General features: G+C 41.6%; 1 protein-coding gene and 1 long non-coding RNA gene across 2 annotated transcripts; one reads left to right on the forward strand and one right to left on the reverse strand.

The window, feature by feature from the left end:
* Window positions 1-12,539: 12,539 nt before the first annotated feature.
* Window positions 12,540-16,654, reverse strand: LOC117831949. Its single transcript, XR_004635113.1, has 4 exons — window positions 16,354-16,654; window positions 14,455-14,560; window positions 13,989-14,240; window positions 12,540-13,815 (listed from the first exon to the last, which is right to left on the reverse strand). It is a non-coding gene; the product is annotated as an uncharacterized LOC117831949 (long non-coding RNA).
* Window positions 16,655-16,670: 16 nt separating this feature from the next.
* On the forward strand, window positions 16,671-21,794 carry hoxb1a (homeobox B1a). The gene is made up of 3 exons (XM_034710854.1): window positions 16,671-16,707; window positions 17,203-18,073; window positions 19,591-21,794. The coding sequence occupies exons 2-3, from the start codon at window positions 17,266-17,268 to the stop codon at window positions 19,920-19,922; spliced, it is 1,140 nt and encodes a 379-aa protein (XP_034566745.1). The 5' UTR covers window positions 16,671-16,707; window positions 17,203-17,265; the 3' UTR covers window positions 19,923-21,794.
* Window positions 21,795-27,308: the final 5,514 nt, after the last annotated feature.

Genomic DNA, 27,308 nt, shown 5'->3' on the forward strand with positions numbered 1-27,308 from the left:
ACATGTTAGCTTAGCACAGCTAGCCATCTGCCTTTAAATGGGAGCTATACATTAGCTTTCACTATGTGAGAACAGACAAAGCAGCCTTTCACTGCCTGTGTCAGACGCCACTGTTCGGTTAAGCGCGCCCTGTTTTGGCAGAGTTGGCATGGAGGTTAGCTTTAGCATGACAGTGCTAGTTTTTTTTCTTCCATTGTTCAGATTGTGGGCTGAATGTGAGTTGAGGCAGCATGGCTAGCTCCCTGCCGCTATGCTGCTAGCTGTGCTGCTAACTAGCTGCTGCTCCTCCTCCCACAGAGTCAAAATGGCGCTGTGGACAAAGCAGGATGTGAACAATGAGCAGTGGCAGCCATTACAGGGTGACTGGCTCACTGTGACAGGCTGTGTGTGAGTGTGTGTGTGTGTGTGTGTGTGTGTGTGTGTGTGTGTGTGTGTTCGTGTGTGTTTGTGTGTGTAGCCAAAAGAAAAAATGACTGCAGAATCAAGGGAAGGGTTGTGTGTGAAACCTTTTTTCCCCTTTAAATATTATTATTAATAAAGTAACGTAAAAATAAAAATTAGGATATGTAGGATTCATTGTAATTTGCACAGCTCATATATTTTATCTCTATATATTAAAACTGCATTACTTCAAACCTTAAAATCTGACTATTTTAATCACAAAGACACTTAAACTACTACTTATTCTACCAATAAAAAAATAATAAGTGTAACAATAATAATAATAATAATAATAATAACACCAACAATAAAACAAATTATAACAATAAAAACAACAATCATATTTAAAATAATTCTACATACTCATTTTTCAAACATTACAGCAACACAAGCTGAGTATATTGGAGATGAAGATGAAATTGGCTTAAACTAAGGTATGGCTTACCTCCTTGCAGTAAGCATACACATGACTTGAGTTTTTGTAACTCTGGAGTTAAAGAAAACAGGACGGTGCTTCTTTCTCTACCTCAACCCAAAGGACAGGTTAGCTGGCCAACAGCAGGTGAGTTGTTGTCTGTCAGGTAAGACAAGGATTAAGTCCTTGTCTGCCTTAATACAACATTTTCAGTTTTACTTTCATTGAACTGAATACAATTTTGTGACATCCAACATTTTATGTTATCCGCACAGTTTCTAAAGGAGTCAGAGTGGCTGGGATTGTTGTGACTTCAAGGCAAATATATTAGTGCGTCATCTGCATAGATGTGAACAGAGACCGTATGAAACATGGACATAGTTTCTGTAATGTCACCTTCTGGTTTGTGAAGAGAAGTTTTGCATCCCAACAATGGAGCCATACTGGAAATGATGACTCAAGCTAACTTTGGATCAACCTAAACTTAAACAGGTGGAACTAAGGCAGACTTTTAGCCTCTGGGCAAAGACCTACAAAGCATCCACCTGCCAGTCAACAGAAATCAAATCACATCAAACTTTTTGTCATTTTGTTCCTAACAATGTAAAAACAAAACAAAAGTGAAATGTGCCTCTAATTATGCAAATGTATGTATAATTCTTAGGCCTTATATTAACTCAACAGATGCCTTAAAAAACTCACCCTTGTACAGTGTGTACGAATAACTAAATGAGCTACATACCTAAAACTGTTTTTTCAACCAGGCTGTGAACAGGTTTAATTTTGCAGTTTAATGGGCACTGTCATGGGACCTGATGCTGATTCTTAGCTTTCATAGTCGGCCTCAAGTGGACACTCAAGGAACTGCAGTTTCTTGCACTTCACTGTGGCTCCAATTTTTAAACACCAGAGGTTGCCGCTTGGCGTTGAAGAGAGGATATTCTTACAGTTCGACTGACCTATTGAAATGGTGAGGAGGGGAAGAACCCCACAGGTGTTGTGTAATGACTCATGGCTATAGTCATGTGAAAAGACTTCAAATTAGAGTAAAAACATTCCAGATACTTCGAAACCCTTTCCTCTCTCATTTTAGAGTACATAATGATGAACTTTGCTCAATGCCCAGCTTTGCTGTCTGCAGCTCACCTGCCGGGGGTGTCTCCAAGTGTGGCCATTGGTCACCCCAAAATCCAAAACAATGGTTGATTATTTGCTTTGTCAGAGGAACAACTTAAGTTACATTAACTAATAGTGTCACAACAGGTTGCTAGCAGATTTCTTTGCATTCCAATGTAGCATTTTTCTATCCCTGCAGCAAGCTGTTAATCTCTTCATCTGAGACTGACCCTGTGGCAGCAGTTTCAAACTCAAAAAGCAACTATAGAAATGATGCATCATTATGCTTATGGTCTTGTTATCTTTTACAGGTCACACAAATATATCAGTTTCAGTCTGTTTCATAAACAGAGAAATACAATTCTCCCAGGAGCTTAAAATACTTCTAAATATTAATGTTTCTCAGTTTGTAATGTGATCTGTAAAATCATCAATGAAGAGTATTCACGCTAATTATATATGACAAAAACAACCAAACCAAACCTGAACAACACTTGACTTTTAACCTTCTTTCCTACAGATGTGTGAATGCTTACAATAAAATATACTAATATTTTGTTCAGTTCAGGAAAGTCTATTTGGAAACAAATCTCACTGGTGCTCTGATTTTCCTCACACCTCAATCATTTACACAACACAACTTCTGTGCACAACATGTTACCTGCTGATGTTCACCATACATGACTCAATCACTTAATGTTTCAGCCTATGGAAAATGTCCTGCACTGACTCATCTGAGGTCCATGCATGTGAGCACAAGTTTCAGATAGTGTACATTTGGTTTCCATGGTGACAAATCAGCACAACAGAGCACATTTTCTACCTGCAAGAAAAAACAGATAACATGTTTACTTAAAGGATCCTGCGCTCCGTCTCCCACATCTCTGTTCTTAACCACAGGTTTTGCATCATTTCATCTGTATAGGTTGATTCCTCTTTTTTTTGACTCTATCCAAACTGGTGATGTCAGTCTGATGATTCATCTTTTCTCAACCTGAACTTTTCACACAAGCAACAACAACAACAGCATGCTGTGATAAGGATGGTAAACAACGTTTAAACACGGCAGACACAAATTCCATTGGTGCTATTTGAGGAGTGCAAGTACAGGCCAAAAATATAGATCCTAAGTCCCGTGTATTACAGTCCACAGTTAGAGTTTCACAGGAGTTTTACATGATCCTGTTTAAAGCTCCTGTAAGGAGTTTTCAGCTGGTTATAAACTGAAGAATATACTAAAGAGCTACTGAGACAAACAAGACAATTAGTTGTAAGACTGACTACTTCACTATAATCTCTACTAACACCTTAGAATGTGTCAGCAGCTTGTGACAGTAGTCTTCTCAGCCCACCGCGAATGCGTCTCTCCGGTTTTAAAAGGGACCCTGTAAACCAGGGACCTTCAGCTGAGCCTGTCAGTGTTTGCAGATTTACACAGCTGTTGAAAAACAGAAGGAGACCTCGGGAATGCAAATTAGTTTAGTTTTTTTATAAAGATCGAAAAAAAAAAATCCTCATCAGATAAGTATTTAATGATCACCCCAAAGATGTTTATGAGGGATGCATCAGGCTGAAAGTTGGCAGTTAGCAGGGTTGCTGTTTAAACCAAAACACTGGCCGATCTCTGCCAAGGCTTTTTGAGTTAAATTCGATTTTTAAGCCGTGTTGAAACGTCTTTGCTACTCGCGCTTATCTCCTCTCACATGTTGATTCAGTGAATCCATCTGTGATGAAATATAGCACCATCTTAAACAGTGCCAGTTGAGTCTCTTCCATGCTAACAGGCTAACTGTTGTGTTGCTCATAATGATACCTGCCTGTCTGCTTCTATGGTGTCATCTGTGATGAATGGCATTTGTCTTTGTTTTACTGCCATCTACTGGTCTGGTGGTGTAGTGCACCAGAGAGCCTCAGTTTACTTTTTTTTCTCTCCATACATCACTGGCCTGATTTGCACAATCTACCCGGGATTTCAGCCCACGGTTGAAACGCAGACAACAATGGGGGAACAGGAACCTTTTAGTTCCTGGTAAAGTAGTTCTGGGGGCTAAAAGACCCTGGAACTCTTGGTCCAAATGCACCTTTACATGCATGCTCCCGAAACACCCTTCTTCACACAGCAGAGGTTGTTAATAAACGATAAGTTCCGCTTAGATAAAATCCGCTAAGAGATAAGAGGAGCCCCTTTGTCCACAGGGGGCTCCAACATCAACAGACATTGAAAGCAGCTCACTGGAGCTTTAAATAGGTTTCAGTTAGGACATCTCTCATCGCAGATTTTACTCAGATTTTTCTGATTGCAGGATTTAAAGAGTTAAAGGTGGGGTTTAAAATCATGGAAAATACTTAGCTTTAAGTGTTTAATCTCTGCATCAAACTAAGAGTTTAAATAAAAGACGTAGTCACCAATTTGTTTCTGAAGAGGAGTTTTGAAGCGTATCGTAGATGGCTGCTATATTGGAAATACTGCCTCAATCTAACATTCACTCGAGCTAGTATGAAGCAAAGATGTGGAGCTCAGGTGGGCTCTTTATCCTCCTCGCTACTAGTTACAGTGTGTTTGAACCAAGCTGTAAACATGTTGATTTTTGCTGTAAAAGTCTTCCTTTTTTTGAATGGGTGTGAACATGGCTTACGGTACTTCTGGATCCAGCTTCAAGTGGACACTCAAGGAACTGCAGTTTTTACAACTTCTGCTTGGCTTCATTTCTCACAGCCGGAGTTTGCTGCTTGGTTGAAATACCTGATATCTTACAGTGCAGTGATATCAGGAGGAAGTCACAGTCGAAAGAGAAAGATGTATGCGAGGACTTAAAAAAAACAACAAGTCTGTGAATGTTTCGGCGACTCCCAGAGAGAAAGCTGGGATGTACAGTTTACACAACTCTCTCCTTTTCTCTCTTGTTACCATCCATCTGAGTGTAACTTGTAGACATAGAGATTACGATAGAGTACATCTCTATGCTGGGAGACATATCTCACCATCTGAGTGCCTGCGTGTGTGCGTCTGTGTGTGTGTGTGTGTGTGTGTGTGTGTGTGTGTGTGTGTGTGTGTGTGTGTGTGTGTCTCAGTAATCTCTCTCTCCTGGCTGTCACCGCCTGTCGGCCTACTGCCATGCTGCAATACGTGGACGCTCCTTTATCTTCGCCATCACCGTAACAATCACTGTTATGATTTTTAACCATGTGTGTTTGGTGTGTGTGTGTGTGTGTGTGTGTGTGTTTGTATGTGTATGTGTGTGTGTGTGTGTTTATGTGTGTGTTTGCGTGTAATATTGCATAACTCAGTCCTGATAGATCATCCACTTAGCAGGAGTGGTAAAATATGCGAGCAGTGGATTTTTATCATCACAGGCGTCAAGAGGAAAGTTTCCTCTCAGACACACAGCCTGCCTGCGAGTCAAGGTGCAGTACCCAGAGTGTCCTCTTGAGGCGGTCTCCAACAGTGAGTCAGTCCCCAAAAAAGCCCCGTATAAAAATGTCCACTTATACAGCAGAAATAAACATGTTAACAGCCTGGTGCATAAAACAGTTTATATGGCTCATTTCTGTATTCACATTCATGTTTTCTACATTTTCATTCTTTTCTTATACTTCCATTTAATCTTTTAGGTATTACAGATTCACTGCTGCAGACCCACATCACTAAAATCCTCCAGGAATATGTGCAGTTGAGTTCAGAGGTCAATGAATAGTGGTTAGGAAAAGACGCAGGAGGGAAATTTGGGGGGTTTTTGGACTGCAGCTCTCGTCCTTCACCCTGAACCGAAATGTTCGCCCGCTGTGAGAGAGATCAGGTTTAAAGCAAGGACGCTAAAACGAGACAGGGTCATGACTGAATAACAGTCAACTGGAGTTCACACATGTACATGCCGGGTAAGTTTGTGTGCGAGTTGTACATATGGGCCTCTTTTTACTCCATAGCAGTAACCACACGCTCAAAACTCCAGAACTCCACAAAAAATTTAGGGTGAGCTGCAAGTGTGAACAGAAAGAGCCAAAATCTTTACCTTGACTTTATACACATTTTTTCCTGCCACCCCTTTTAGAAATGTACTTTAGAAGTGAGGGTGAACTGATGTGAGAACACACATCTCCAGACAGGGTGGGTGCTATGAAGTTCACATCATTCGACTGATACAAACCCAGAAGATCGACATAACAAGATTAATAAAAGTTGTCACTTTTTTCGTAATTTTCGCATCCAACGAAAAATTATAATTTTTTTCGTGTTTGTTGTGTCAGACCAAAAATGTTCCCTTTATCATGTTTTTCGAGCCATGTTCACGTTGGCCAAAAATGTTTCACGTTTTTCATGATATTCACATTGAACTTTAAAATTGGGATTTTGGCGAAAAATTGACATTTTTCAAACAATTGAATTTGAAGCAGGAGAGTTATTTTCCAGATGAAATCAGAGAAGATGTCCTCACATCCATCTGTTGATGATATAATTGTAAAAACTATCCTAATAGCATCAGGCTGAGCAATTTATGTTGAAACAATGTTCAAACAACGTCTATGGCCACGGTGTAGTGACTATCCTGACCTGATTTTAGTCACTGTCTGGGTGCGGGAGTGAGGTGTTTTTGAAGCACTTTTAAAAGAATCCAATGTCCAATCCGAGGTTATTGTTGCGTTATTTCTTGCCGTTTATTGTTCCGAAGGATAAACAGGTAAAGAAAACTTACTTTGAAGATGATATGCGTGATGAGGATAACAGTGTTGTCTAAGACTAGCAGTAAAAACCATGTGCTCTTCCCGTTCCCAAGATCACTACTTCACCTGTGCCCCTTTTGTCGCACTTACCTGCCCGTTTACCTGAAGTGCCCCTTGTGGTGATTGTGCAAGTAACCAAACAAAAAACAAAAACAACATAGGTAAAATGGCTCATACACATGGTTTACTTTCAACATGGTTTAAAAGCAAGAGGCAACCTCCAGTCTCAAAGTATGAAGCCCATGTGTTAGTGTTATAAACTGCAATTCATCGAGAATCCGCTTGAGGCTGGCTGCAGAAACACCGGAAACCACATACACCAATTTAAAAAAGACGCTCTTTGCAGCATTAATAAACATGTTTACAGCCTGGTTCAAAAAACGGTTTGGCTCTACATAGCTAATTTCTCTATTGGCACACACTGTACGGGGGTGGGGATTTTTTTCTAATGCGATGGTTCAGAAGATATTAGCATTACGAGTTTTTGCCCAAATAAGGACATGACTGACTTGACTCCCAGACGAGAACACATAGCTGTTGGCTAGGAGGCTCAAACTCCGCCTCTTTACGTCACACTATGCCTGGTTGAGTTCCGCATTTCCAATATGGCTGCCGACGACAATTGGCTTCAAAAAAGCGCTCAGGAACAGATGGGTGACATCACAGAGACTACGTCCATTATTTATACAGTCTATGTTTGCACCGTCTGTTTGGACTACATCACACATTCACACAGTACACATATTAACGTGATTTTCAGGCCATAGGCTGACTGAAAGTGTGAAAGTGAGCAGAGCATCACACCACTGAATAAAACCTATGCATTACCTGAAATGAAGCACATGACACATGCACGCAAGTCCAGCACTCATGAGTGTTGACCGCTGAAATCTGAAGTTACCGGGGGTCATCCCATACAAACTCACTCTTTCTGCCTCCATCGTTCGAGTTGCACATCCTCAGTGACTGAGCATGTGCAGTCTGTGGAGAATGTTTAAAACCGCTCCCTTATTGATGTCTCTAAACATCACACGGCCCACAGATTCGAAAAATTTCAGCGGCAGAGCTCAGGAGTGCATAAAGAGGCTCATGTGTTTGAACGGTGTGTTTATTAGCATCCACTTAGCCACATTTCTATCAGATGATCAATGTCTCTGTAAGCATTTCCATCAATATAAAGCTAGCGCACACACACACACACACAGACACACACACACGCACACAGTGCACTGTATATTGAGCTGTCAGGTGGGAGCCTTGGAGGATACGCAGCAAACACAAATCACTGTGTGTACCTGATGATGCAGTCTCTCTCTAATAGGTCAATAAAGGACAATTCCACAGGATTTACTGTTATTTACCAAGGGACCAACACAGACAATTGTCAGTCAATCCTGCAGCCCCAATTAACAGCCAGTAAATAGACTGCTGAGTGTGTAGCTCAGAGCGCTAACCGGCAGCTAAACACAGTCTGAGAAACTCAAATAATTCAGGAGCAATCAGAAAATCAAACATGGCAAAAATGAGCTGCTCAATTACAAACATGGAGCCGGTGCTGCAGGTGTCAATACAGCAATAAGAGAGCTTTCAAACCATGTATTGACTGGTAACACTATGATCAATACAATATGGGCAATTCAATATTTAATTTTTGGTACATGTCAAATAAAAGACCTCAGAGATAGAAAGAGATCATACTTCTTTAAGAATGAGCCTTTCTTTCAAAAGCAGACTTCAGTTTGTGACCAGACTCACAGTATCTCAAAGTGAAGACACTTTGGTTTACAAGTTGGTTTACTTGCAAGAAAAGAAAAAAGAAGATATATATGTCAAGTTGATTAAACATCCTGGAAATACACTCCCTCTAAGATGTGTAATCTGAACCAAGGTTTCCTACAGCCGTGTGAGTCCAACATGAAAAGATGTAATCATAATAAACAGACTGAAAAGACGCTAAAATAATGTCACTATGATGCAGGTTTGTAAACTTGATTTTGGTTGCATGATGTTGTCATTTGCAGCATATGGACATGCACTTATGAGGAGATGTCAGAGAGATCACCAGAGCAGGAATGGTGCCTTGGCAGTGTTCAGAAGGTGAACCGGCGTCTCTCAGGCTCCACTGGTGACCATCTGGTTCCCAAACCAACCCCCTACAGACTGAACTGCTGCCACAAAAACATGCAATATAAAAAACCACAACTATAAAAGTATTTGAGAACAGATTGAACATTTTAACATAAATTTATATCCTGTTTCAAGTTGACATGAGTCACATGTTACAAAGAAGGTCCCATCTAACACTGTGAGCATTTGAGTCTCTGCTCGGTAAAGTTTTGTAAACTTGTTGTTCCTTTGTTTAGCTGAAACCTGCACGTCCTTTCCAACGGTTCTACATGACAGTTTGTACTGTTGACATTCTATCACACCAGCGCTGATAAAACATTTGCAGAATCCTAGCAGTCAGACAGCAACAGCCCAAACGGCTGGAGACTTAAAGCTGCAGTTCTTCTCTCTCACCTCTAGAGGTCAGCTCCAAAAAATATCTCCTCTTAAAATTAGAAGGAAATTTTCACACCAGAAATGAAAGAGAAAATACATTCGGTGCAGTTTGAGTGCCTTCGCAAGTTAAAAAACATATTTTCGTGCAAATTATTTAATATAATTTCCCTGTGAATTATCAAAAGTATCTTAATGAGGAATTTTAATGTGTTATTAATTGCTGCTTTATGATATATTTAGTGTCAGGTATGCAGTGCTATAAAAGGTATTCCATAAGTTTGTTCAAAGTGTTTCGATAAGGTATCTGACTGATGAAGAACTTCTTTTTTACAGTACTTTCAGTATATTCTCATTCCATGACACACTTTGGAAGAATCAGATAAACCGGCTGATGGAAACCTGTGGAAGGTCAGCAGGTACATTAATGAATAAACTAGCAAACATCTACTCCATGTACTTTTTAGGTACATACGTTGGAGCTGAGGTAACACTATTGAGTGGAGGAATTTTTCTCCTTTCTGGCCCCTCTCCTCTGCCGTAGCCGGGGTGTAAATGTGGGGTGTAGATAAGAGCAGCCGAGCTGACAGCGTCTTATCAGAGACGACAGATAGCAGCGAGCCGGCAGGAAAATCTCTCCAGCTCTGATTTCTCTTCTCTGCTTTCAATGTTCACTCAGAAAATCACACAGCTGACCAACTCAAACTTTCACACCTCGGATTGAGTTCATTTTTCTTTACAAGATAGTTTTTTGTTTGTATTTGTTACAAGACGTGCCTGCAGCAGTTGCAGGATGCTGTCTATGAAGAGTTTTGAGCTGCAGTTCATGTAACTGCCACTAGAGGCAGACTTCAAGAAAACTTAGAGATACAAGAGCCTCATAGTCCACATTACACCACATTCAACTAGATGTTTGTTTGTTGTCTTGCTCATAAGTACCTCAACAGAGCCCGTGACCTTAAGTGAAACTTCATCATATGTGAAGGATCCGACATATCCATCAGATCGTTCCACATTTCATCTCTGGAGCCCAGTGGGTCATAAACAGACATCATACATTTACAAAGTTAGAAGACCGGTTACAAACACCAAATGGTAGACATGTGTATGATTTATCTGCATTTTAGGTGGAGAAACAGGAATTCAGGATGATCTGAAATGACTAGTTTCCTCGTCTTACACAGAAATACAAATTTGGACTATTGTCTAGTCTAAGAAGACGCTCTGGACATTGAGCATAGTTCATTCTACACTGCTAAACACAAGATCACAGTCTGTGTGTAAACAGTGTCAAATTGTTTTGCTGAGTGTGACTATCATTATCAGAGCTAGCACCACCAGCCTTCTGTTCTCCTTGCAAGTTAACAGCCACATGCCTGTGCTGGTTAATCATTGCTGCAGTCAAGTGGTTATATGCCAGTTTAACCAGACACAGCCTACAAACAACTTTATCTCCATTTACTAGATCAAAATACTAACAACCAAGCTATGAGATGCCATTGTTCATCTGTGATTGTTTACATCCAGGTAATAGAGCAGGACTAGAAGTAATTCTGGTGCCTGCTAGGGAGGGTGATAATATTTAATCATGTAGAGCAAATGTGGAGCTACAGATCAGGACAGAAAGTAACACATTGCACTGAAAAACTTCACATGAACAGAAAGTTTTGATGCTTCTTTGCTGCAGGATGCTGAAATCCATGTTTGAAGTCACAGTTAAGATGTATCACAGAGTGGGCTGCTGGTGGCCTAGAGGTCTAAGCACCCCACATACAGAGATAGTCCTCGTTGCAGAGGTCGCCCACTCAACTCCTGACCGCGACCATTTGCTGCATGTCTTACCCCACTCTCTACTCCCCACGTTTCCTGTCTCTCTCCAGCTATCCTATCAATAAAGGCAAAAACGCCCAAAAATATAACTTAATAAAAAATAGATGTATCGAACAGTTGCTCCAGTGTCGCTGATATCAAGGTGTGACAAAGTGATGTTTGCATGAATGGGGCATGTAATATGAAAGGTTTTAAGAGCACAGCAAGAGATCAAAATGTTGCTGTATCACTGCAAACATCACACACAACCTCAAAACACATACTATTGAGGAAAAGTGTGCAGCAATGTGTCTGCAAACACTTTAATTTCATCATCAGATTTAAACTGATACCCTTAAAAGGGAAAATGTAAAAAAAAAGAAGGTCTGCAGTACTGACACTTCCTCTGTCTGTGTCTGAGATATGTGTGTCTGGATGTGTGTTTGTGTGTCTGGATGTGTAAATGTTATTAATAATGTTCATAAATGCTGTTATGTGTCTGCATCAGTGGCTCAGGTTTCAGATTTAATGTAACGACGTCAGCAGTCTGGACTCGCAGCTCCTCTCTCTGCTGGATCGTCTTTCACAGTTTGCAGAAAGACCCTCACATCACACACACAAACACACACGTGCACATCAGGACTCTTTTTCCAGGAATACTGCAGCTTCTCTTCCTGCTTCTGCAGTCATTCGAGCTGTCTGAGAGGACTGTTAGAGGAATCAGGCAGACAGGGAACGCAGAGGGACTGGAAGGTTCTGGACCATCAGACTGCTGCATTTCTCTAGTTCTAACAATTCTGCACATTTTTGTCCTCTTCTTTATAACTTCCCTTTTAAACCCTGATCAGGACTGTGTTGTGTCCTTAATGGACATTCTTTCAGACAGTCAGAAACAGAAGCATAGTTTGAGGTCGTAGCTGTATCTGGATTCTGCTCCTGACTTCAAGACATAGACCAGGCTGAGCCAGCCTCGAGGTCATGACCCCAAAGGAGGTGTGAAGGCCAAGAAGCAGAGTCACCAAAAACTGGGAACTTTAAGATGATACCAAAAAAGGACAAAAAATTCAAACATGCTGCAACAGTTCCCAGGAAAAACAGGCAGCAAACTAAGAAATGAATCAAAAAAATTAAAGTCAGAGAAAATAAAAGATCAGACATGCAAGTCAAAAACAGGCACAGCAAATACACACAACAAAAAGAGCAGCCATCACGACAGAAGTGCTACAGGATTTAGAGGGAACTATCTAGGACAGGATTCGTCAAAACTTTCCATGGAGGAAAAGTTAGAGATTTGGGTAGGACAAAATTTGAAGCCCTGTAAGGGGATATGCAGCTAGCAGGACAAACACAGCACCAAAAACCAATAAAGGATGGTCTGGCAGCAGAGAGTGTTGCAGCGAGGTAGCTTTCTTGCAAAGTTTGGCTCTTTGCAGCAAAATGCTGGGTCAGGTGGTAGGGTGTTAGATCTATTGTTTGTCATTATCAATGTAAAGTCTGAGCATTTAACTCCTTATAAACACTGCAGTGCATTTATTTTCAGCTCTCTGATTGTTTACACTTCATTTGAACAACCTGTTAAAGCTGCTGTTTGCGAATTTTAATTATTCCTTTTGCATAAAAAAGGGTTCAATTATGCCATGGATTTCAGCAGAAGGGCTGATTTAAATGTGTGCAAAGAGAAACAAAGACAGAGAATGGAGACATGTTTCGCTCTGCAGCACAGTTCCATGACAATTTGCAAAGATTTGCACCTGCAAAACCCAAAAAGCTGTTTCGTGAATTTGATCCTCTGTCCACATTGAAACACACCCAGAGTTTTCACTCCAAAAAAAGAGGCTCTGAAGCCTTTTAGTTGGTTGGTCATGAGAGGTTAAATTAGCAACTATGATGTTTCTTTAAATATATCAGATTGTAGATTAAACTTCTATGGTTGCCGACTAGGCTAACTGATCTGCAACAGCCCCAGCAATCTTCTTTAGGAGAAGCGTGATGCAGATTCAGGAATGATGCAAATTTATAAACACATGAAAAGTCTAAAACAAATGCAAAGGCTAAAGTTTGTTGTGAATGAAAAAACAACGGCGTACAAGGAGACTAAATAACTGCACAAACCGCAAACATGCTGCAAAAAAATTGTGCAAATCCAGAAATGCACAAACAAAGAAAACATGACGTTAAGACATGACGTTGGGAGTGCGATCCTACATTTCAATAAGACAGAATCTAAACCGTTCCACTCTTAGATGGGCACAAACCATAGCAGTGAGCTGCTAAAACATTGCACCAAATTTTTAAGCTCAATTCATACATGCACAAAACTCCTGAAAATGGACCAAATGTTTAGGGTGGGCTGCATGTGAACATAAAGAGACTACATTTTCCTGCCAGCCCCCCAGGAACAACTTAGATAAGAAATGGGTTGAGCAGATGTGAAAACACAGGTTTTTATACTCAATAATTCACTGTAACTGAGTCGTGGTGGACCACAACATGATGTATAATAACATCAGGTTGAAGACAGAGAATTAGGGTTCAAGATATGAACAGTGAAGATGCCTGCACGTCCGTCTGTTTACTCGTAGCATTGATATAAATGTAAAAACTGTCATCATGTAGGTCTCTGTTGCTTTGTTCTCCATCATGTTGTCAACATTACACTGTGGCTTTCACAGCTTGGCTATGATGACATGTCCTGCATCCTGAGACTAATCTCCCACACCTCTGCCAAACACCCTCCATTCGTCCATCAGAGGAGACTCCACGCTGTGAGGGACGTGTGATGAAGAGCATTTCGGTCCATTTTGGGGGCTGAGATCCTGAAAATGTTGAGAAATTTTCAAGAATGCGTTTGTGAAAGAGGCTTTAGACTGGGAGGAGATTTCAGAGACTGGATGACAACAGGGAACTAATAACAGAGTATGTTAGCCAACTCTGCATACATGTAACTAAAAAAACTACCCTGAATAGATGAGGACTAACTACAACTTACCTACAGAATGATTTGACAATTAGTACACATCGGACTTCTCTCTCTCTCTCCTGTGGTCTCTTCACCCCTCAGACGGCCGTGTGGGCGTCATTTAATCTTCTTCTTGTCCCGGTCTGTTCCTGCAGACTTCCTGCCCACTCGCTCTCCTTTCAGACCCTCACTGATCATTAACCTCCCGTCTTGTAGCTCGCCCACGCTACTCGTCCTAATTCTGTCCCGGTGGTAGGATGGCTGTGCTTCCACTGTCAGAGCCTTCACAGAGGATCAGGAGGGGAGAGATTAATGACAACTTGATTGGAGGCATGAGGGAGAGGTTTACTGTTTGAACTACTTTTGGCCTCAAGAAGAAAAAAATCAAAAGGACCTGATTGATAGAAACTCAAACAAGATGAACATTTTTAAGGCAGGAGCTATGGCTGTAAAAAGTTGATTCTTGTGGCTGGTTTCAGGGCTTTGTTTTCCTCACATTCACAGAGAGCATTGTGTTGTCTCCATGCTTCCTGCAGAGGTTGTCCCTCCAGAAGGCCTCCTGTCTGCCTTAACCTCATTTCTGTAACAGATCAGCTCATTCACTCAATTAGCAAACACACACACACACACACACACACACACACACACACACACACACACACACACACACACACACACACACACACACACACACACACACACACACACACACACACACACACACACACACACACACGCACATCTTGCCATCAGAAATCTTTGGCCTCCCCAATCCGATTGTTGAAAATGATTCCCAAAAGTCTGCAGGATCAGGTGCTCTATGATCGATAGAAACCTTCAGATCTATTCAAAGATTTTATTCTGAGTTGAAAGGAAAACGTGCAAAGAAGAGATACGGAGAGATCAATGGTGTTTAAAGTGACGATCAGAGTGAAAGGAGGGGAGGAGATTTAAAAACAGGGAAGAAAGACGGGCACAGAGCTGGTCACAGAAGAGAGAGAGAAAATGAGAAGCTCTCCCTGCAACCTGATGGCAGGCCTCAACATCTGCCAAATCAAACTATTTTAACTATCAAATAAAAATCACTAAATATAAACCTGTGATCCACAATTGCATCAATGTTTTCTCTCATCACTAATCAACTCTTCAACCACAGACTTGTCCCTCTGTGTTACGTGCCTTGTGTTGCTTAAGACTGTGGGTATTTTCATAGTCGACTGCTCAGAGACTACAAATAGAAACCTGCCTCTCACTCACTCAGGGAGGGGAGACCAGGGATAGCTGCAGCAAGGAACTGATATTTCTGCAGTGGAATCCTGTAACAGAGAATGTGCTCCCTGCACTTGTTCAGGACGAGGATGTTTGCTGGTGCATTTATTGAGAAAAGTTCTGGAGGAATGAAAGTAACTATTTTCTGGGAGCTGGAATGGCTCAGTGGGTTTTGAAGGCGCCTCGCTTACAGAGTCCTCACTGCATCGCCCCTGGGGTCCCTTTGGACTGCAGCTCAATGCTTCTTTTTATGGGTGCTTTTTGTTCTCCATGCTCTCCTCAAAGCCAAAGACTTTAAAAAGTATACAGCACATGATGATGTTTCACAGCAAGGGACATTTACAAAATAATTCTTCACTATATATTTATATACATATATATAAATGTGGTTTTTTTTACTTTTTTCTTTCTTCTTTTTGCTCCAAAACACCAACACAAACTCGTTGCATGTGTAAACCTGCTTGATAATAAACCTCACTGTGGTTCAAATTTATTTGATACAGTTTTATAACCTTCAAAATGTTTTATCTTTTCTGTCTTGCTCAGAAATCAGGCCTGAACACCATCTGCGCAATAACTTCTGGTAGAACTGAATTCTTATTATAAACAAAATAGCAGGAAAAATACTTTACTTATAATTCTTTAACACCATTAATTCAAAAAGTTATACCATACTACTTTTATAAACCAGTGCATGCTCTCAGGATAATCGGATGGCTGCAAATATTTACGATTAATCTGGGTAATGTTTTGTCAGAATATTACAACCATCCTTTGGAGTCTGGGTTTGATGCAACATCTTACTTCTTCTATTTGAATAAATGTTAAATAGTAAGTAAATAATAATAGTAATGTACTGTACTGCCAAAAAATCATCATATTTGACAGCCCTTAAAGTTGCAGGAAAGCAGATAAACTGAATATATGTGATCCTCTTTTGGTCTTTTTCATATAACCTCTGAAGAGGGATTTGAAAAAAACGTTGTGGCTGCCCCCAGTCTCCCCTACATTACAGTACAATACATCCAGTGTTCATATTAATGCAAATCCTGATCCCTTCATGGATAAATTAGTTTTTTTTAAAGGTATAAATATATAACAAGCAGAGTGCTGGGTGTCTCAGTACTGTATGTGTCTGTGGGAGCAGCAGGCCGCTCTCAGCTCCTCTTTTCTTCTCGGCCTCTCTCTCCGCTCTGACAGATCCGAGCTGATATCAGATTGATGGCCCACTTTGATTGAAGTCTCTTTGTCGTGCTAATGTCACGGCGAGTGATGGATGAGGCGCGTGCGTCAAGAACGAACATGCATGCGCGTAAAACTCCACTTCTAAAAACCGAGACGTCCCCCACCCCTCCTGTAAACACACACATACACACATGCACACACACACACATAGTCGCCGCTCCTGTGACCGACTCACAAACTTCTGGCCTCCGGTCACCAGGCGACGTGACGACGAACCACGTGACCGTCAGCAGAGGTAAGAAAAGAAGTGACACAGAAAAAAAGAGAGAGGTGAAAAGAAGAGAGACAGGGAGAGAGGAAAAGGGACAGGATGAAGGCCGGAGTGTAACCTGTGAGGGTGAAGAGGTGACCGGACTCGGCTCTGTGTTCTCGCGGTGTTTCAGCTGTCACACAGACACGCAGGTTGAGTTGAGCTATTGACAGGCCTCCAAACACACACACACACCGACACACACAGCAGCAGAGCACATTATTCATGTGTGTCGGGTTTTAGGACTCCACTTTAATCTTCCTCACTGGAAGTTTCTGCGGTTTTGATTTTTGATTTACGCATCTGATCTTTTTGACGTCCTCTCCCCCTTTCTTTTTTTACTTTGTTATTTTTGAGGATTTTTGTAAATGTTCTGCTAATTTGTGCTCCTGCAGTAGAGGGATTTCACACCATCCTGTTATCCTTTAAATATTTAAATATTTTGTAAGGGATTTTTTGTTGTTGTTGGTTTGTTTGCAGCAAGCTTCATCTCCGGTTTCCAGCTGATAGTTCTAACTTTTTCCTCCCGTGCCTCCGGTCTGCATGGACAACATGAACTCGTTTGTGGAATACTCCATCCATAACCGAGCGGGCACCAGCGCTTATTCTGCGCCCAAACCTGGATATCATCATCATCATCTTCATCACTACCCTCTGGAGCAGCACCAGAGCTTCCCGGTGACCTCCGGTGCCTTTCAAACAGCACCATCCGGCTCTGCAGCTTCTGTTAGCGGCACGAGGACTGATAGCAGCACCGGGGGGGCGAGTTACACCGGGGACACGCGGCTGTACGGGGGCACCGGAGGGACAACAGAGGCAAGCCAGCATCAGCAGCAGCAGCATCCGCATCATCACCATCATCATCACGAACAGCAGCAGCATCAGCAGACTCACAACGGCTACCACCATCATCCTCACCTGCATCAAACCCAAACCGGAATAATGCCTCCGTATAACACCGGTAACACCGGGACCTACGCGGGCCAGGCGTGCCAAACCAACTCGGATTACTCTGCAGCGACGGGCCCCCAGTACTTCATGGAGGAGTCTGTGGCCTCCACCTACTATCATCAATCATCCTTCCCTAGCGCGGCCCCCACGGTCGGGCCCAGCTACGGGGCCCTGGCCGGGGCCTACTGCGGGCCTCAGGGCGCTCTGGCCGGGTCTCAGTATCCGCAGCAGCTTGGTGGAGGTCTGGACGCAGCGGGCTATCTGGGGCTCCCACATGGGGGAGGATACGGGGAGCTACCGGCCTCCCAGGACCGGGAGAGGGGAGATGAAGAAGGTCAGCAGGCCGGGCAGGGACAGACCTTCGACTGGATGAAGGTGAAGAGGAACCCACCGAAGACAGGTGAGGGAGAGGAGGGGGGTTGTAAGCTATTAATCAGTTATTGAGGTCAAAGTCGAAAGATTTTAAAATATTTCTTGATTTTTCCAAATATTATGTCAGTGTCATCTTCTATTCATCATTAGCAGCTTACTTTAATGCAGAAACATAATTAATGCAATGTGCAAAAGGGAAACATATTCTGCTCCTGGACAAACTCTAAACGACTTGATCAGATTTTAGTTTCATGCTGATAAAATCTAATTAGAAATATTACTGAACGTCTACAAACAAACGACTCAGGAGTTTCTTATTTTCCTGCAGGCCTCAGTTTCTCTGCAGATGTCCGGCCTTTCTGATGTAAATGTTACTGTTCTTTTCATCTGTCTCGATCACTCATGTATGGATTCGTTCTGCTGTAAAATAACTGCGAGCTCGGAAACATAAACACACAAATATTGCATGTTTAGAGTGAGGCGTTGATTAATTTTTTTACGTGTCATACCAAACACAAAGAGCTATTTTTATGACCCTTTAACTGATCTGTATTAGGGGTCATGACGGATAACTGTATATGATTTGTAACAAGAATTTAATCTGCACCTTCATCAAACCACAAACAATCTAAATATGGTAATATTAGTGGTAACAGTGGTTATCGTTTCGATTTCACTACAGACTGAACATCAAAGTTGGTCATTATTATCTTTTTTTTTTTTTTTAAATGTTGTAAAAATGAAAATAAATAGCCTACATTTCAGTGTTTTTATGACTCATTCAGTCTGCAGTCATATCTTTAGACTGATAGCAGCTCTGGTCTGAGTCCAGACGTCTGATGTGTTTTTTTCCCCTGTGTGTGTGTGTGTGTGTGTGTGTGTGTGTGTGTGTGTGTGTGTGTGTGTGTGTGTGTGTGTGTGTGTGTGTGTGTGTGTGTGTGTGTGTGTGTTTTAATGGATAAAACAGACGGGTTATTTCAGCTTGGAAAGTCCGTCCAGCTCTGTTATCTTTTAAAACACCCCCCACCTCCAACCCAGACCCTCTTTCCCAGCCCCAGCCCCAGCCCCTCCATACGTCCTTCTCTTTGTTCACTATAGGGTTTTCTCATTCTTATTCCTTTGTGTTTCTCGTTTAATTAAGCAATAGTGTTATTGCCATTCTCTGAAATTCAGATGTATCATCCGTAAATTGATAAATTCAGTAGAGATTGTTCAACTCATTGTTCCAGCTGCAATCTTTTGATTTAAACCTAGTCTGGCCTTGGTCTGGATTTTAACACGTAATAAAACAATTTAAGGAGAATAAATCAGAATAAAAAAAAATTAAATGTCAAAGGAGAAATACAAAAAAAGAGGGGGCCGTGTGTCCTCTTTCACAGTGAACGTTGTGCGTGAAATGAACCAGACCAGCTTAAAAACATTAAATTATTTTACAGTATTCAAGTTAACTCTGCTTTTGTAACATGTACACTTTCTGGTTTTATTTCTCACCTAAATGAAAAGAATAAATCTCAACAACACTCTTTCTCTCTCCCCTCCTCACAGTCAAAATCTCAGACTTCGGCCTCGCGGGCGCACAGAACAACGCCATGCGCACCAACTTCAGCACGCGGCAGCTGACTGAGCTGGAGAAGGAGTTCCACTTCAGCAAGTACCTGACGCGGGCGCGGCGCGTGGAGATCGCAGCCACCCTCGAGCTCAACGAGACTCAGGTGAAGATCTGGTTCCAGAACCGGCGCATGAAGCAGAAGAAGCGCGAGCGGGAGGGTGCGTGCTCTTCCACTGCGCGCTCCTCTTCGTCCAACAAAGACCTGGAGGACACGGATCAGTCCTCCGCGTCCACGTCTCCGGGCGCGTCCCCGAGCTCTGAGACGTAGGAGTACAAACTTGAACTGAGTGACAATATTTAATGCGTTCCTTCATATGAACTGAGGCTCATATCCAGAGAGTGTTCTTATACTTCTGTTGCGATTTCCTTCATGTCCCAGAACTCCTTTAGCAATCTCAGCCTACCTGGACTTGAGCATTCAATCAGTTTTAAAAGTGAAGAGAGGACTCAACAGTCAAGCTATCACACCTTAATCAAACATTCTCATTTGGTGTTTCTAAGCTCATCCTTTCAACATAATAACTTCAAGACCCATCAGGACAGAACAAAGCACTACAGCTGGATTCTGCAGAGTTGAACCCGCCACATTATACTCTGACTTCATGAGGTGCACTGATGTTAGAACAATTAAATCTGACCTGCTATGAGGAGAAAACAAAGGCAAATATTTGGTTGTTATATGGTAGTTGGTAAAGCCACAGGAGATACAAAAAAAAAACCCTTACATTAATCATTTATCTTGATGCCACTTGTGAGTCTGTCATTAGCCTGAAATAGACTTGGTCTCTGAAGAGCCTGAATCAGACCCAGTCTCTGAAGTGATTCCACTAAAAGTTCTTGTTTTGCCACTGACAGGCTCAGATTGTTGTTCAAGTCTCTGAAAACATTAGTAAAAGGATGCAGAGACAGAATTTTATATATATAATATATATAATAATAATCATCATGGCGTGAAGTATTTAGTTTTAACTGAAAAGCTGGCTGTACTACAACAAAACTGGGACCAAAACCTCTGCAGAGTCCAGCAGCTTGGGTGATGATAGACACAGTATCTGGTGAACAGGGTAATAATGGATTCCTCACATGATGATGATGATGATGATGATAGGATGCACTTTGGTGTCTTAATATGATGTCTGATTTACAGGGTTTAACTGGTGTTGGGTTATTTATGGATGATAATACATCATTAGAGCTCAAATTCACATTTTCTCTCACTGGGTAAAATCAGAAGATCAATGTTTTTGCTTTCAGTGTGAGAACAAAAAACCCATAAGAACAGATTTTTTTATCAGATGCGGAAACTCCTCTGGAGGATTTTATGTCTGGGAACAAACTCAAGGATATGAATCGTTGTTCACAAGATTAAAAATACATAATTTTAAATAAACTAGCTAAAATACGACACGTTAGTTTATTCTTAACTCACCTGCCAGCCTGAACTGAATGAGCCTTATGATCTGAATACAGGGAGCCTTTAACGGCAATAATACACTTTTGTCTACTCTGATTGTAGCTATAATTGTGCCGTTTTTAAAACCTTTAATATTTTTTGATTTCTAATGTCAAATGTGATTTATGTGTGAATGTTTCAGCGCACACAGCCCTGACCTTTGCACTATGTGACTACAGGGTAATGCAAAAACACAAAGCTGGAATATTCTGCCTCCTTTAGATGTGATCAATGATTTAAAAGGCTGATTTACAGGATTTTGTCTTAAACATGTTAGATAGACTCAGGGGTACATTTGGATTATGTGTGTGTGAGTGTGTGTGTGCAAGAAACTACTGAAGTTTGATAAACATGTCTCCTTGCTGAGTGGGAAAAACGGGGGAATATACTTTGCTGCCTAGCCCTCCTCCCATGAGAATAAATTATTGGATGCATTTTATGTTATTGATTGTAGATGATGGGAAAGCGTGTATGTGCAGGGGGTGTTTGCCTTACATGGGCGTCCTTTCCTGTTTTTAAAGCCTTTCAAAATGACAACATGAAGGGTTTTACAAGGTTAAAGGTCAGCCTCTACTGTGAACTGATGTGACTGTTATTTTTATAATGTCAGTGGTTTTGAAACGAGAGCAGACTGACTGAGTTTTATTAGTTGTGCTGCCTTAGAAACACTTCAATCATGCTCCTGTCTGTCTTTTTCTACTTTAAACTACCTCAATTAAAGATTCTTCTGACAATTCACGGCACTGATGACTCTTTTTTTTTTGGTACCCTTTCTACTGAAGGTCAAAATGTTGATTCACAAATTATCAAGCAGGAACCTCCAGGGGTGAGAACTGAAGACAATGTAGTAGTGCCAAAAACTGCAGTTCTATTAGTGTCCACTTGAGGTTGTCTCCAAAAGTGAATCAATCCCCCATAGAGCCCCATGTTAAGTTGTCAACTTGAAATAAACAGCCTGGTACAAAATAGAGATGGGCAATGATTTTTGAATATTCGTTCACTTTGTAAAAATCGAAGAGTTACTTCCAATATTTTCTCATTTTAACAGTACAGTTTTTCATTGTATTTACCGCTGCCTGGTTGTAATACAGTATTCCCGCCAGACAAGGGCTATAGAGCGTTTTAAAGCTGTTTGCTAGCAGAAGAAGAATGCTAACTGCATTAAAGAGCAAAAGAAGAAGAAAACATTCGGGACAGTTGCAGCGATTTTCTCTGTTTCTGAATCTCACACTACTACACACGTATTTCCAGAGAACAAAGCATAAACGCCACGCTGCGTCACAGAAACACCGACGTCACCCCCAATTATTTGAATAATCCGCGAATAGATGCCAATGATTATCAAATAGTATTTTTGCTTGTAATGCCCATCCCTAGTACAAAAACAGTGGCGGTCTTGACAACTGTACGGGATGAATTATTAATTCATGCATAATTCGGGGCATAGCCTCTGGTGGGAGCTGCTAGGTATCACCTCAGCTAATTTAGTCCCTGAACGTAACTTCTGGGCTGTGTTTTTTGCTGTTGGAGCCTTTTGGAGATTTGTTCATGTAAATATCAAACAAATAGTCTGTCTGTCTGTCTGAACGCTTTATTGGACTAACACATAGACTGTATAAAATATGGACGCAGGTTCCGTGACGTCACCCATCTGTTTCTGAAATGCTGTTTTGAGGCCAATCGTCGGCAGTGGCAGCCATATTGCTGCTGTCGAGCCAGTGTGACGTAAAGAGGCGGTCTTTGAGCCTCCTAGCCAACAGCTACAGTGTTCCCGCCTGTCAATCATGTCAGCTGTGCCTCTCAGTGGAAGACTCGTAATCTCAATATCTTCAAAATAGCAGCGTTTGAAAACAAATTCACCCCTGATACAGTGTGTGCCGATCAAGAAATGAGCTATCCAGACTACAGTCGTCTATTGTACCAGGCTATAAACATGTTTATTTCTGCTGTAAAAATCAACCTTTTTGAATTTGTGTGTATGTGGTTTCCAGTAGCCAGCCTCAAGTGGACACTTGATGAACTGTAGTTTTTAACACTTCCGCATTGGCTTCAATTCTCGTGGTCGGAGGCTGCCACTTGGTGTCACCTCAGCCAGTGCACGGGGGTCAGGATTGTTGTTGGCTTAAAGTACACATCTGATTATCTAAACCTGGTTTCTTTACTTAGCCCTGACAGCATCAGATTCTGCTTCCCCCACAAGCTCTCTTAGCTTCTTTAGCCTGGTAAGCCTTCGACTTCCGGTCAACCTCCACCACAAAAAAAGTCTCATTCAGCAGGGAATACATTCATCTCTTTCTACAACTAATGAAATACCCACAAGGACAGACTCCTCTCACACTCTTCTCCGGCTCCACCTTGTCTTCTAAATGTGGACTCTATTGGCTCAAGAAAACCAACATGTTAATGGACAAATAACTGAACTCGAAGCTTCAAATAGGCCGACTACAAACCAAACAGAGCCATCATGGTGGCTACGTCCATTATTTGAACAATCTGTGGTGACAAAGGAGAAGAAGAGGAGAGTGAAGGAGGAAACTATCAAAGAGGAAAAGGAGCAGGTTTGTTTCCTCATCTTGGATTCAAGAGACACAACACACCCAGCTTCATGCATTTCAATAGTCTTCATGCATCTCACACTCAGAGCTGTGTGGCCTCAGTTTGACCCCTCACACACATGCAGAGCTACAGTGAGGAATGTGGTGGAACTTTCCGGGTGGCTCACTGACCTGCTGACCTTTGGAGAGCCTCTGGGATATCTAAACACGTAAACACACACACCTCCTCCTCCTCCTCCTCCTCATCTTCATCTCCCTCTCCTCTCTGCAGCGCTGAGGATGGCTGACCTGGAGCCTGGGTGGCAGCTCCATCGTCACCTCATCACACACACTGGACACACACTGACCTCAGATCGTCTTCCACACTCACACCTCGTCCTGCAGCAGCAGCAGCAGTTGTTTTCCGATGATGCGTTTGTAAGTCACATTTAACCAGCTTGTCTTCGAGTTTCTCCATTTCCAAATATCCGACCACCAAGACCCTGTTCTGAGCTCTGATTTCCCCCCTTCAACATATTAATGCCAGGTGTTTCCGAGAAGTGGGTCTTAAATGTTTGCTTGTGCAAGAAGACACCTTAAAATCAGGTCTATCTCTCAACACTCTGCGGTATAATCAGGCCACCAGAGTCTAAACTGGTATCTTTGCTCATTGTGAGGCAATTGGAGTGCTTTCAAATGCAGAACATCCTTATTTGTGCAGCTTGCAAATTAGAGAGCACTGTACGCCAATGAAGCATGATCACTAATGGAAGTAATAAAAGTTAACCAGATTAAAAATGGCAAAAAATCCCCATGCTTTCTCTTGTAAGGCTTTTATTTAATAAACAAGAAAAACAAATGAATCCAAATAATCCTGGATGAATAAACATGGACAAAACATTTCTTTACATTAGAGAAGTTATCTGAACTGTTGGGGCACCCTTGGCCTAGCAGTCTAAGCGCGCCCCACATACAGAGACCACAGCCCTTGTCGCAGAGGTCCCGGGTTCACTTCCAGCCTCGACCATTTACTGCATGCCCTCCCTGACTACCCTCTCCCAATATCACCTGTCTCTCTTCAGCTGTCCTATCGATTAAAGGCAAAAATGCCCAAAAAATATAACTTAAAGAAGTTACAGATTTTTTGTGGCTCAATCACACTCAGTCACAAAATTTTAACTTTTGGAACTCTGCCACACTCGTCATTGTCACTTTTCCCCTGCTGACCAATCAAAATTAAGAAAGGCAGAGACTTATAATGGTAAACTTGAGACTTACTTTTTAAATCTAGCTTTTAATTTGGAGTAATTTATTTTTAGCCCTGGACTGCATTATTATTATAATCATTGTTTTAATATTTATTTATCTTATTCATTTATTTATTTATCTATTTATTTCTTGTTTTTATCTGATCTATTTAACTCTACCTTATTTCTAACTTTTCTTTCTACTCTTATTTATTTTATTAATTTCACTGTATTGATTTTATTTTATAGTATTATATTTATAACAATGCCGTTTATAATTTTACCATTGCTGTTGTTTGCTGTGTCTGTTATTTTGTGAAGCACTTTTGGCTGCATGTTTGTAGGTATGAAAGTTGCAATATAAATAAAGTTGAGTTGAGTTGAGTTGAGTTTTTGTCAACAACCATAACAGAGGAGTGTAAGGAGGAGAAACTAGCCACACTCATTTTTTCTACATCAGGATATCTATTTTTTTTTTCATTTTCTTTTAAAATTCCATAGAATCAAATCAAACATGAAGCATAAAGACTAACAAAAGAACCAGGGTTGCTGTGTGACAATGTTTGTAATCTAGCAACAGTAAGCACCATTGAGAAGCGCTCTGAAATTGAGGATGTTGGCGCTGCCAGCACAAAAAAAAACGATTTAATTTTTGCAGATATTCTCATCGTTATGAGCACCGTAAAAGCTGTTCATAACACTAAAATCTGCATAATCTCTGTATTACTTCAGTGAGCTATTGCAATGGTTCCTAAACTTTTATGCAGGGCAACCCTCTGGTAGATAGAAATCTGTGGCTGGAGTGTTTTTTTTTCAACATCTAATCATCAGGAAATGCTCAATGGGGTTGTAAAGTGCACTTGAGACCTCAACAATAAAATGATCAGCTACTCAGACGACTTTATGTAGACTGCAGACACGACAATTCATCACAAAGACAAGATGTGAGGTTAAGGGAAAAGAAAGAGGAGGAGGAAGAGGAGACGAAAGGAAGGGAGGGGAAGCACTGAAGGAAGACGAGGAAAGAGAGAGAGAGAGAGAGAGAGAGAGAGAGAGAGAGAGAGAGAGAGAGAGAGAGAGAGAGAGAGAGAGGGAGAGAGAGAGAGAGGGAGAGAGACTGAGGAGTGCAGATTCTTTAAGAGTGACCTCATACGGTCTGACCCCCAACTCCTGTTTTCCTTTCCATAACTCATTTCAAGTTCAACACACTTAGTGTGTGTGTGTGTGTGTGTGTGTGTGTGTGTGTGTGTGTGTGTGTGTGTGTGTGTGTGTGTGTGTGTGTGTTCATGCCCTCACAATGAGCAGTAGAAGATAAAGTGGTGTGGCTGCAGTTCAACAGTTCAGAGTCTCAATCAAACAGATGAGGGCACACACACAGCCTCTAACACACACACACACACACACACACACACACACACACACACACACACACACACACACACACACACACACACACACACACACACACACACACACACACACCTAAATGCAAGATTTGAAAAAGTAAAAACTATATTAAAAATAGAAGATTATAAAAGACAAACTCCCTGGTGTGTGTGTGCTTGGTTGTGTAGTAGTGTGAATTTGTGTGTTTTTGTGTGTTGTGTTTGTGCGTTAGGGTCACACAGAGTTCAGCAGCTCCTCTCTGCAGCCTGCTGAGCAGCAGCATCCTCCCCCTGCCCACCCCCCGCTGACCGAGGCCTGCTGCTGCTGAGGAAACACATCTGTACTGAACTGACATCAATTCATCTGAAGGTTACAAAACGCTCCTGAAATCCATCTTCAAACCTCCTGAAGGTGTTTCTGTGAACGTTTTAAGACTTTTTTTTTTACAAATGATAGATCAACGAGTCCTAGCCTCTGTCCTCGGAAGAAGGTCTGGAACAACTTGATTTACTTTGAATAGAAACTTCTTCCACTGAAAGTACGGACACAGACAAAGTGCTTGGGTAGATTTGACTACAGCAGAGTTGTTTGATGCATTTGAGAAAATCCTTCTTTTTTTTTTAATCTTTGTCATGAGGCCTAATGCCACATTCTGAGTCTTTGTAAATGCTGAATTTGTATCAAGAGGAAGGTGCAATTCCTCTTGATTCCTCACCTGAGCTAAGGTTCCAGGGATTGGAGAGCTACTGCCTGATTGGCCCAGTGAGCAGGTGACCAGCTTTAAAAAAGCTGCAGGAAAATGGCCGTGCCTCTGCTCTGTTTTGTGATCCGAGGCTGGGAGAAGAGCCTTTGTACTTGTGAAATCATTTTTTTGTTCTCACAGGGAACCCACCAGAGTTTATGTGTTTCCCTAAATATGCCTGGCTGAATAAAATTTAAGCCCACACAGCAAGAAAAAGCCTGGTTGCAAGTTTTTATGTTTCCACCAAGCGGCAACCTCAGGTCTCAAAATTTGAAGCCCATGCGGAAGTGTT

The sequence above is a fragment of the Notolabrus celidotus genome, chromosome 20 (assembly GCF_009762535.1).
Source record: "Notolabrus celidotus isolate fNotCel1 chromosome 20, fNotCel1.pri, whole genome shotgun sequence".
In the NCBI taxonomy this organism is placed as follows: domain Eukaryota; kingdom Metazoa; phylum Chordata; class Actinopteri; order Labriformes; family Labridae; genus Notolabrus; species Notolabrus celidotus.